Below are 13,220 nucleotides of genomic sequence, written 5' to 3'. Positions count from 1 at the left end.
TTAGATAACGATCGAAATGACATTCGAATTATTAGAATCTCGCCCGTGTTGAAAGAAAAATTATTGTCCTTTGCCGTGGTACAATGGACACGCGTCCCTTCAAGCGCCTTCTGATAGCGGGATAAACGTCTGTACACTGATAAAGACTAATTATTTTGTGAGATTATAAGCTCCACTACCCATTACTACGTTTTACTACAAATAACTATGTAATATTCACTTGATTGTAAAATTGACTAGCGAGTAGAGTTTTTTTTTTAATTTATTTTGTCATGGTAATTAATCATTCAATTTGGCCAAGCATGACGAACGGATTTCATTTAAAACTAATATTAAATGTATAAAACTTAAAATGAACCATATTTATGAATAAGGATAAAAAATGCAATTAGGAAAAGTAGCAAGAGGAATATGGCAGACTTTCAAATAATTGTCTTCATATATAAATTATTATTTACCACAAAACAATCTACATAGTATGTGTACCTATTAATCTAAGTTACAGAATTCGTTACACATTATTAATAGGGTACATGTTTTCAACGTAATTTTTTAAACAAGGCGGCTTGATTTATAACGAATAATGGTGAAAGCTACGTAGGCTTGTTACCATAAATGATATGTTTTATCACAAAAAAGGTTTGAATTTAAAATAGGCTATAAGGTATAGTTTGTATTTGTTGTCTCAGCCCACGTCTGTTTGCTCCATCCGATTATGAAATTAGGTTACTTTTCTTTTTGATATTTAGAAACTGAGTCATACTTGGAGGTATACATACATACACACACATACATGCATACTTCGGGCTCTGAAAATCAAACCCATATCACTTTTACCTTCTACTATTTACTGCCGAAATCAAGCCTTTCTTTTGACTCCGTCGTAGTTAATTCTAGCCTAAATTCGTCTAACTCAACAAAACAATTATAACAATTTATAGTCATTCTTTTTTTTACATAATTAATATTTGCAATGAATGCCTAATGTAATAATGCTGATCTCTACTTCGTCTTATTACATTATCTATGCAGGAAATAGATTATGAAGGTTTTTGGCAACAAGGGAAAGTCATTCTTATAATTTACAATCGCTGAGGGCACGTGTGACATAGTTTTTGTCAAAATACCCACGTTTTTTGTCTGTTTTTTTGGAATTAAACAAATACATCGTTTGTACATTGTACTTAAAGATTTTGTTTTGAAAAAGCTCAACTTATTTTAGATTTTTAAACTATAAAAGTATTGCGATACTTTCATGCATATTGAATATTTTATTTCATTAGAATATGGCTCTGAAGCGTGATGTCGAACCAAATACTTTGGTCTCCTCTTAAGCTAGCTTTTACAATATTTGTTACAATAAAATAAAACGTAGAGAAAATTTTTCGAGTGAAATATTCTTAAAGTTGTAAGACAGAGCACTTTACTGTTGTGATAAAAAGAGAGTAGAAACTGAAATTGTGTCAATACATTGCCAAACGAATACATATCTTACCACCATAACAATATGAGTTATCGTTATCATTTGACTGAATTAGGATTTGTCATAAAATTCGGGTCAAATGTATGTTGTGATAAACGCGGCATCGCGACAAGATATACTATGCTCTATAGTCTATAGTTTCTGATAGCACGTGACAGTTTTATAGTTCCTGACAGAATTTCTCCCGGATACTCAAATCGTCCTATTTCCTAATCCTCGGCCCTAGGATATCCAAGATTTCAAGGAAATAAACATTGAAAAGCCGTTGCAACATTTTCAAGGACCACAGTATCGGAAAATTTATAGAATTTCCTTTTAATAAATTTGTATTACAAGAAAATTCTATTAAGGCCCTATACTATGCAAATTCATGTTTTTATTTTCGATAAATATTTGACCTGAAGTAATTATAAGCATTCAAACATTTTTTGTAGGTTTGTTACGTTCCTTATTAAGGTAGACATTGTCTTAAAATTTTGATTTATATCCATTTTACCACTAAAAAAGTGTGTTAAAAAATAATACTTTCAAATTTTTATTTCTTCTAGCATTCAGCGAAAACAAACACAGGAAAAAATATTTTTATGCCAAAATGTTTAAATTATGATTTCGAAGGCAAGACATCTAGAAATTAAAAAAGTTAATGGCTAATTCTACATTTTCTGAAGTTAAATTATTATTAACTAGCGGCCCGGCCCGGCTTCGCACGGGTGGACATTGGTTTTTAAATTTTTTTTTAAATAAAGGTAGTCAATCTTTAAGTTAAGCAGAAAATAAAAATAGTTTACATTATTTAGCCTGCAACTACTATATTATAATTATTATGTACATATAACACATTTTTATTGTATTTTTTTTTATTTTTATATTTTAAGTGTTATGTTTGATTATTTTATCCTTACCTGCAGAAGATACTATTATTTATAATATTTTGCAATTTCTTCATGTTTTTTTTTGTAGTTTTATGCTTTATTATTTTATGCTTACCTACATCTACTATTATATACATTTTGAAATTTTCTATTTGTTTTTGTATAAAGTATTTTTGTTGTACTTTTGCGCTTTATGTTTTTTTACACCATACTTCTTTTTGCGTAAAAGATTCCATTAAAATTGGGTTAAAGCTTCCCTGTAAACGATATTTGATGTTGTTTTATTTTGTGGCAGCAAAATAAATTGATTATCAGCAGCTCCAACTCGGGATAGGCCAACGTATAGTTGACCATGAGTAAAACATTCTTTTCGTAGGTCGATGCCTACTAATTTGAAAGTTTGACCTTGGGACTTGTTAATAGTCAATGCGAAAGATATTTTTACCGGAAATTGAAGCCGTTTAAATGGGATTGGCAGATCAGTTGGAATCATCGGTATCCTCGGTATATGAGCTAGTTGACCAGCTGCTGGGCCGGTGATAATGGTAGCTACAGTTAAATTGTCCTTTAATTCTTTAATAAGCAGCCTTGTCCCATTGCACATATTTGGTGGGCATAAATTTCTCAAAAGCATGATTGGAATTCCGATTTTTAACGTCAGTCCAGAAGGATTCAGCGAATTTAAAAACTCCTCTGGTAAGTACTAATACCTGCTGATAAGTAGTTTGGCATGGTTTGTACCAGCGCAACGTTACTATTGCATATTTTTAGATTAAAAAGTAGTTATTGTAAGATAATAATAATTGTAGTAGTCAGACATACGATATCGCGGACTTTTACGTTGATATTAATGTCCTCTATAAGACTATAGTACATCACTTTGCGATAAGTAAGTATAGTCTATAATTTATAAAGCATAAGCAAGAAGGAATATTTTGGTAGATTTTTCACACAATTATTAACACTTAATACCTCCCTTTTTTCTCTCATTAAATATAGCCTATATTCAGCAGAAATAGTGTGGATTAAAAAATATGCATTAATACTTCCATCGTGCATCGGCATCGTGGGTATCGCAGACACAATAGATCTTCAATTGTTATGCTGGCAGCTGCCGCTATTGGAGATTTATAGTTAAAGAAATTAATTAATTATAATAGCAATCAAAAATAATAGTCATTCAAAACTTATTTTAAAAAGTTCTAAAAATATTACTTTCGTAGTCATAACTTTTAAAGCTTTTTTGAAATTAGGATTATAATAATGAAGCACGATAGTCTATATCAAATCAATAAAGCAGCACCCGGCTGTCGCATAACTATTGAAAATCTATTGTGTCTGCGATTCCCACGATCGAGGTAATATTTACGTGGACTCTCCGGGCGAGTCTGTGGCACTGATAATTAAATCTCTCCCCTACCGCACGCACACCCGCGCATCGCGCCTTGACGCCCAATTCGCAACGTGCAGCAGAAATCGTAATATTTTAATTTCGCCATAACATTAAAACCAAACGTCCAATTTTAATCATTCAAAGACCAAATATTATCTACATTAACTGTACTTAGTGATGAAATAATTTATTTTGATAAGGGTCAATAGCTAATTTAAATAAACGCATTTAAATATAGTCCAAAAAAAAATCTAGATTTTTTAATAAAAAAATGGTTATTGTGCCTCACTCAACATAGATAGGTATAGTGTGTCGCGGACTTTTTTGTAGATATTTAAAAGATCTATAATTACTTAGAACATTTTATGCCTCTATCTTTTATAGTTTAGGCAGCGTACGCAAAATAAGTAACTTTTCTGGTTGATTTTTTAAACCTTGCGTCCGAAAATCCCAAATATCTTACGGAACCTTATATTTTTCCAAAATAAAAATTAGCCTATGTTCAGCAGAAATAATGCAGGATTCCAATGGTAAAAGAATTTTTCAAATCGGTCCAGTAGTTTCGGAGCCTATTCGACTCAAACAAACAAACAAACAAAAAATCAAATCTTTCCTCTTTATAATAGTAGTGTAGATTACAATTACCTACAAGAAAAACGTGATGCTGTGAGAGAGAAAGTGCTGAAAAAATCTTAGTGTTTTAACAATACCATAAAGGTGTTTAAGTAACAATACCTTTTTACATTGTGTATGTTTGGTAAATATAATTTTTATTCACCACTGGGCGTGACCCGTCACCGACCACCCAGCTCGATATAATGATAACACCAATATCGAAACGTCATTAGTAATATTAGTTATCGAATGGTTTTTGCACATATAACAATTTTACATACAATGGAATTAGCAAAAAATATTCTATAGATTCTCTATGTAATAGCTAAAATTTTAGATATCACTAAAATAGTTATGAAATCATCTTATATCTTGTTGTGTAGCTACAAAAAGTCGTTTTGCCTAGCTACTATAGATCGCTTTAAAATAATTTTAACCGATTAGAACCGAAGCGACAGTTGGGATTTTCTTTAAAAATACTTCCCAAAAATAACAGTTAAACTGTCGCTAAACTAGCGGTTATTCAGTTACGGTTTGTAAATTTTTCGCATATCACTTAGATATTAAATACATAATAGTTTTTGGTACACATAGTTTTTGACGCAAATATTTAAATACACTGATAAAATAGTTTATATCAAGGTATAATATTACAGTGATAATAATAATGGCCACATTATATTGCGTACTTGTAAACTATTGAATGGAAAAAATATTTGCTTTAATCATCATCAACCATTAGCAACTTCCAGATTATTATATAAAGCGTTATAAGGTACTGGCAAAGCTCAAAACTCTTACTAAAATGACTGTATTTTAACTTTAATTTAAAAAGATTTTGAAATAAACTCCACATGTTTTCTTTTAAACTCTTCGTAAAATTAAAGTTAACTAATAATTAATTGTCTGTGAATGCAGCTGTAAGCCTAATAAAATATTTCCAAATATCATTCCCACTTGAAAATTAAAGAAAAACTTTTGAACGCAATAACACACGGCTCCACGCAATTAGCTTACACAACTCGCAACAAAGAACTTGTTAGAAACCACTAAACAAACAAACAAACTTATTTCACAAACATTTTTTGTCTACAAACAAACCATAATTGTGAAACCTTAAAAAAGCACTCGAAATTGGAATCGAATAATTTCTCGGAACTTAAATCGATTCGACCCTATTCACGTAAAATTGCGTTTTCATATATTAGATTAAGGAATAATTGGTGCGTGTGTGGTATGTTTTTTGCGAAACGGGGGGCATTATGGTGGGATCATTATGGTACTTTAGGATATAACAACTTAATTTGGGATGGCTGGAACCGCCCCTCGATTGATTCCGTATAATTTGCCCACCGCCAATACCTTTCGTGAAATTGTTAAATTGTGAGAATCTGCTTTTTTTTACATTCGGTATCATGAATTTGCTTATTGTTTCCTGATCGTGAAAAATTTTGTTTCTAATGCTCTTGAGATGTTAGAGGTACGTGCTGTTTTATTAAAATACGGAGTTATACGGAGTTTTAGATGCCTCTGTTTCTCAGTGGTGAGCTTGTTGGTAGCTTAATCCGGGGGTCGCAGATTTGAAACCCGCCGACGGAACAAAAAGTTTTCAAAGTTCCTGAGTCATAGATGTGTATTAAATATGTGTATCATATAATAAAAATCTTAAATGTATGTATAGTATAAAAGTATTAATTATATTTCCGTTGTCTGGTACCCGTAACACAAGTCCTTCAGGTACTTACCACGGGGCCAGACTGACGTGGTGTGAAGCGTCCATAAAATTATTATTATTATAATTATGATTTTCTTCTTAGATATAGAGAGAAGATTTTTTCTATATCGCTACTTTATAGAATCGCCAATCAAAATGTATGGAATTGACATTACATACTCGTAAGTCGAACGTCTTCATACGCTTATGTTTTTTTTTGTAAATTGTTTTTGGTAATGGCTGTTGTTATCCCAAAAAAAACAATTAAAAAATCTGTACTGATTTCTATTCCATTACCTACGAAAAGTGTTATAAAAAAATCCCGCTCAGTAATTCATACGATTTTTTTTAATGGCGTCAAGTAAAAGACACTGACCACACCCATAAGCACATTTTTCGAACACACAACACAATCACACTAGGCGTCAACACGTTTTTCACGAGCAGTTCCAAAGTGATTAATATTTTTATCAGCTCAAACGAATCTAGTTTCAATTAAAAAACTGCCATATATTTCTCTCTTTATTCGGCTAGGGGCGTTACACGTCAGGCATTATTTAATAGCAAAATTATAAAGACCCATCTTTTACTAGCATAACTATAAACAATGTACCGTAAGTGAAGATCATTTTTTACTGGTAATATTATATTAAATCGTTAAATTTAATATTAGATTCGATTTCTGGTATTGCTCAATGTCCATTTATTATTTTCTCCATATTTGAAACAAAATTTTATTAATATTTTAAATATGTATCTTTTAACTTTTTGACGTTTACATATTATTAAAATATTATAAAAACTGTGTCTCCTATAGTGTTTGCTTTTGTAATAGGCGGTATATGCCACCCAAGTTTTATGATTTATAGATCTAATATTTTTCTAGCTTTCTTAATGGTCCCTATGTGATGGTAGCCAAAAAGTCACAATAAATTACACAATCATCGCAACTATAGTCCAAAACACAAGGTCAGAAAATTTGACCTGCATGTTAAATTTTGTATTTAAAACGAGCATCGTGGCTTGGACCACAGACTCGAAAACAATTTCCTTATTTCATATAAGATAAGCTATGATGCTTGATTCAATTTATCATAAATTTATCAAATAGTTCAAATTTCAAAGCGAGTGACGCAATGTGCCGATACATATAAATCATTAAAACGATAATTAGGAATCTAATTGCCGCAATGTGTGTGTAAGCTTTTATAGGTCGTTAAAGTCCAGCTACACGGTCTGGATGTTGAGAAAGGACGGTTATTCCTTCAGATGACTTATTCTAATAACTCGAATATCACTTCGAGTGCAGTATGAGTTATGACTCGTCAGTGTATGGCCTTTTGCATGGTGGTATTCACGATTTTCGTTAGATTTGGATTCAACAATTTAGCTGAACTCGGGACTATACCGAATCATGTAGACTGTAGAGATAAAGCCTTATACAAGGTTTTCTTTCTTATTTTATGTGTTGTGTTTTCCTTTCCTTATTTTTCCTTATTTTATCATTTATTAAACCGTTTTGTACCCTGTACCCATAAGTAGTGGTTAATAACATTTTTAATCTGCAACTTTTTAGCTTCAGTATTAAATATTGCAACACGCAGAAAACTTAGCTCTAGCTAGACAGAAGTTGACTAGGCAGTCAACTTATGTCTTTTAGGATAGATCTAAGATCATGTAACGTAATTTAAACCTGACATTACACTCTACATTGTCCTTATCGGGATGATGTATGAACGCGGCGCATTTTGATCAGCTGGTGATGATTTGTATGACAATTTAATTGATGAAAACGACTGATAGTGCGAAATTGGTTGCATTTCACCAAATGACAAGTAATTCTAGAACTATACTGATAAAGAGGAGCTGTCAGTTTAAATCGAATAGGCTCCGTAACTACTGTCTCATTTAGTATACAATTTGGCTCAGATATAAAAAATGTCACCGAAAAAATAGATTTTAAACATGAGGAATTTTTTCGTGAATTTATGTGGCGTCTACAAATTCCCGTTAGACAGTTAAAGAAAGGTTTGTAAAATAAAAAAGAAGGATAATATTATTTCCTTTTAGTCACAGTTTTGGAGACAAATTTGCGTAAGAGCATTATTATATCCAAGGGTATTTCTAGAAATCTAAGAAAACTGCGAGCGTAGTAAAAAAATATAACTTGTTAGTCTTTTTGCACAACTATAAAAATTTACTTGTCTTTGTATCCTGAATAGAACAAAGGCGGTCGTTCTCGGTAATGACTAGAAGTAGGATAGAAAGTATAAACAGAACTAAAAGTTGCGCGTTTTTACAAACATTGGGTAATCATACCAAGAACTTTCATACAAATATTTTCTGTTGTCACACTGTCTAATTTTATTGCAGGAAGTTTTACAGTTTTCTGTCTGATATTATGATAATGAAAATAAGGAGTTATAAATATAGTTTTCCACCTCCATCAGCTACAGTTGTTTCGATAACTAACCAGAGGGCCTAGACAAGCGGCAAGCGATTATCGTAAACGCCAACGCCAACGCCACAAAATGTATAGGATTTGACATTAGTACTCGCTAGCGAAGCGATGACTTATGTCAAATTGCATACATTTTGTTGTTTACGATAATCGCTTGCCGCTTGTCTACTAGAGCCGGCTAGAAGAACCGACGACGCAACGTAAAAAAACTGTCTGTTACCTCTTCACGCTCAAACCGCAGAACCGATTTTGCTGAAATTTGGTACAAAGATACTTTGAGTCCCGCGGAAGGACATATGATACTTTTTACCCTCTAAAATGTACATTCAAGCGAAAAACGAATTTAAATAAATGAATTTATTCGATGGGAATTTTAAAACCCACACACTAATCCGATGTACGAAAAATTATCGCAATTAATCATTCCAATACTGCCTTATAAGTTACTTGTAAGTTGAGTCACATTTCTTAGTTAAAAGCAATTAGTTTTTTACAATCGTGACGCTTGTGACGTTGAGTGACGCAGAGTGCGTCACCAAAACAAATATACATACACAGTACGTAATATATCCTTATGTGCCTATAATACTTTCGCTTTTTCTGCACGTTTTTACAAATACATAATATTATGTATTATGTCATCAAAAGTACCTTAAGTACCTACGGTCTAACATAATATGCTGGTAAATTAATTTATTTTTGTCGTAACCTAAAAAGCATTAAATTAGTTTAGTATTGTGAATGCAAATGCTTCTAAATTTATAATATTACCTTGACCAGACAATTCTTTGGCAAAATTATTGTAACTTTAAACTTTTATTAATTAGAAAGTTTTCACATTTGCACAAGCCCGATAGTGTGCATAAACTGTTGACTATTACCATATTAATTACATTGAAGAGAGATCAATAAAATAATTTATTTTTTCTATATTTAAAAATTAATAATATTTTTTTAGTCTCACTAAAACTCGAGGACGTGGGAGAGCCATGCTTCGGCACGAATGGGCCGGCTCGACCGGAGAAATACCACGTTCTCACAGAAAATCGGCGTGAAACAGCGCTTGCGCTGTGTTTCGTCGAGTGAGTGAGTTTACCGGAGGCCCGATTCCCTATCCTATTCCGTTCCCTGCTCTCCCCTATTCCTTTCCCTTCCCTACCCTCCCCTATTACCTTATTCCCTCTTAAAAGGCCGGCAACGCACTTGCAGCTCTTCTGATGCTGCGAGTGTCCATGGGCGACGAAGTTGTTTTCCATCAGGTGACCCGTTTGCTCGTTTGCCCCCTTATTTCATATTAAAAAAAAGAGGACGGCTGAAGAGACCTGACTAATTTTATGACCAATTTGTAATGAAATATTCGTGGAATTCCGGGGAAGGTTTATATTTAGAGGGAAGTGCTTAATGCGAAGTTCACCGGGTCAGCTAGTAAAAATCTAAATTACACCATTGACAAATGACAACTAATGAACTATGTAACCATTGATATACAAAAAACCCGGGTTTTTTGTATATCAATGATTGTAACTAATGAACACGCTGTGACGTCAAATACAATATAACCTACAAGTTTTCCCGCCATAGGTAACCAGTATTGTTTAGTAGAAACCTTATCCTAATAGGTGGTTGGCCGTTGACCTCACAAGTATTGACATATTCCTATAGTGCGTTCGCAGCTTTATTACCTCCGAGGTTCTATCCCTTAAGTCCATGGCATAAGGTCATATCAGAGGCAGAATAATAGTGAACTACTCTCGCGCCGCGACAATACTGGAGTAAGCCGTTTACAGCGTTCCTGGCATTCCGCAAAACATTGATTTTCTGCGTGTGTTTGATCAGGCGCCATTTTTGATTGCACAACGTTTTGTTTGTTTGATTTTGAAAAAAGACTGAACTCTGATTCTTCTATTTTCTGCAGTTTCAGCTTCGTTCGACCTAGTCCATTCACTGTCAAATGCATGATTTGAAATCAACAATTTAAACATAAACATTTTTGTAATTTGTTTACTTCGAGACAATATTAGCGAGCTACGTGTATTGTCCAATCTCTAGGCTCTTAATTTGAGTATTTGTAGTATTTTAAGTTTTAACACCCTTACGCAAACCTTTAAAAGTCCCTGGCAATCGCTGCTTGTGTGGCGTTTGGTCTTTTCCTGGGATACCCAATGCCAAATTCGATTCAGGTTCGTGCGGTTTCCGAATTTTAGAAAAATCAGAATTGTGAATCTGCTGGGCCTTTTCATAAACATGTGCTTTAAATAAAAATATGAGGGTACTCACGCTGGTCGTTCGCGTTGGATCTCGCCAGGACAGTGCCGTTTGGGAACACGTTGACGTACATGTGCGAGCACTGGTTGTACAGGCGCACCTGCCGCACCATCGACGGGACCGCGCCGGAGATCACCACCTGGAGATACACCATCGTTATCATCATCATCAATAATATCATATTTGTTCTCAACATTGATATTTTAATTATAATCATCAAATTCATCTAAAGTTTTATCACCACCTGGAGATACATCGTCATTATCATCATCATCATCAATAATATTATCTTTGTTATCAACATTGTTGATATAACTATTATCATCAATTTTATCATTACTATTATTACCACCTGGACCTACAGCATCATCGTCATCAACATCATGGATTTCTCGTTCTCACATGGATTGCAGTGGCAGTTCTAAGAATTAGTTGTATATGTCGTAGGATGATTTGATAAATCCGTGTTTTCGCGAAATCCCTAGAATTTTCGCGAAAATTCTAGGGATTTCGCGAAAACACGGATTTATCAAATCATCCTACGACATATACATGTACTGTACAGCTATGACATTCGAGGATACAGAATTATAACCTCAGATACTAAAATGACACTGTTTCTGGATAGTTTTTTTTTATTGGAAGTTCCTGATGCATAAATTATACAAATTGTACCCTTGACGTTCTCGCAGATTTTGGTGAGGGTAAAAACTAACAATATTGATGTGCGTTTCAGTGAATAATCTTAATAATTAATTTTGATTAATGTTGAGAATCAGAATACTTTTTTCTCTCAAAGAAAAAAAAGTAACTGTTTGAAAAACTATGGATTTAGTAGTTAATTGGGTACGACAAACAAGTTTTTGACTCACACGTCAAAAGTAAACATCTACGGACGAAATTAAAGAATAATTAAGGTAGAGTTAGCGAGAAAACGCTAAAATTTCTCATTAGCGTTGTTCAAAGAAAAACCAATGCCATGTGTGTTAGGAGGTCACATTGGAGCTTATGAAATTGCCCTTGGCGAAAAGGTTTTTAGGGTTAACATCACGTGAGTAATACTTTATTTTGATAATAGTGAGAAACAATAATGGTGATGGGTATAACTCTATCGTTATGGACTTCATTATAATATTATCTTCCAATTTCGGATCGTCATTCTAATTTGTACTATAAGCAAGGACTCTGCAGAAAAACTAGCTTATATAATTAAAAAACAATAATCATAATAATTAAAACAATAATCATTTAAAAAAAAACAATATTTTTTAGTAAACTTATTTATCCAAAGTTTTTCATGTCAAACAGAGGGGGTTACTATATAACAAGGCTGGCCAATAAATTTTCCAGGTGGGCAAATTTTCATAGGCTGTGGCAGCGCCGGGCCAAATACCATAATATTATAATATTATAGAAATAAATTATAGAAAAAGAGACAAAATAAGCTTTAATTTAATACTTTATTTGTAAATTAGATTAAGTACCAACATAATAACAACATTATTTATATTTTTAATGTGAGCTGTGAAGAGGTTTTTGGGATATTAATTTATCGATATTTGGATTTAAGTCTGATGTTGATAGTACAATCAAATCCGAAATGTGTTTTGCAGTGAGAGATGAGCGATATTTATTTTTAATATACGACAGATTGGAAAATGTTTTTTCACACACATAGGTGGAACCAAACCTGCTTAAAATTTGCATAGCAAGGTCGCGAATTGTTGGAAAATTTTCACTGGAAACGCATTTCCAGAAACTTGCAAAACTTTCTGTTAGCTGCTCTGAAGATACATTTTCGTAGAAAAATTGTTTCAGGGCAGTGTGGTTTTGAAGATCTGTCACTTCGAGCTGAATATTTGCTGGATATTCAAGCAGTTCAGTAGACTTGATGGTAAATGGATTTATAAACAGCTGAATATTTCTTTTGTCAAATTCAAAATCTTGGAATCTGTTTTCAAAAGACTCTTTTAAACACTTTATTTTTGATAGGTACTTTGGGATGTCAAGGGCAGTGATCTTTAATCCTTCACTTGTAAGTGTTGGAAAATGGTCGATTTTTTTTCTCTCCAAGTTTGCTGCAAACAAGTCCAGCTTCCCTTTGAAACCATTGATCAAGTTGAACATTGTAGGAAGGGAACAATCTTTTCCTTGCAATTTAAGGTTCAGGACATTCAGGTACTTGAATATGTCAACTAAAAATGCAAGATCGCAGAGCCATTCTGAGTTTTCAAGCAGAGCTCTCTCTGCTGGCAACGCTTGTTTTTCTCCCAGAAATTCCAGAACATGTTCCCTCAAATCATAAAAATGTTTCAACATTTCGCCTTTTGATAACCAGCGAACAGCGCAATAAAGATGTAATTCGCCGTGTTCTTTTACTTCTTCTTCAAACAACGTTCTGAATTGTCGGCGGTTAA

At 33.2% G+C, this 13,220-nt stretch overlaps 1 protein-coding gene across 5 annotated transcripts in view; it reads right to left on the bottom strand.

Annotated features, from left to right (window-relative positions):
• The window catches only part of LOC121733677, a 115,082-nt gene that overhangs the window by 8,540 nt on the left and 93,322 nt on the right, over positions 1-13,220 (bottom strand). For all 5 annotated transcript variants that reach the window (XM_042124006.1, XM_042124009.1, XM_042124007.1 and 2 more), the window contains one exon: positions 10,816-10,942. In XM_042124006.1, coding sequence (XP_041979940.1) covers positions 10,816-10,942 — 127 coding nt within the window. The remainder of the gene's footprint in view (positions 1-10,815; positions 10,943-13,220) is intronic.

This window comes from Aricia agestis, chromosome 14 (genome assembly GCF_905147365.1).
Source record: "Aricia agestis chromosome 14, ilAriAges1.1, whole genome shotgun sequence".
Lineage (NCBI taxonomy): Eukaryota > Metazoa > Arthropoda > Insecta > Lepidoptera > Lycaenidae > Aricia > Aricia agestis.
This window is presented reverse-complemented; position numbering and strand designations above follow the sequence as displayed.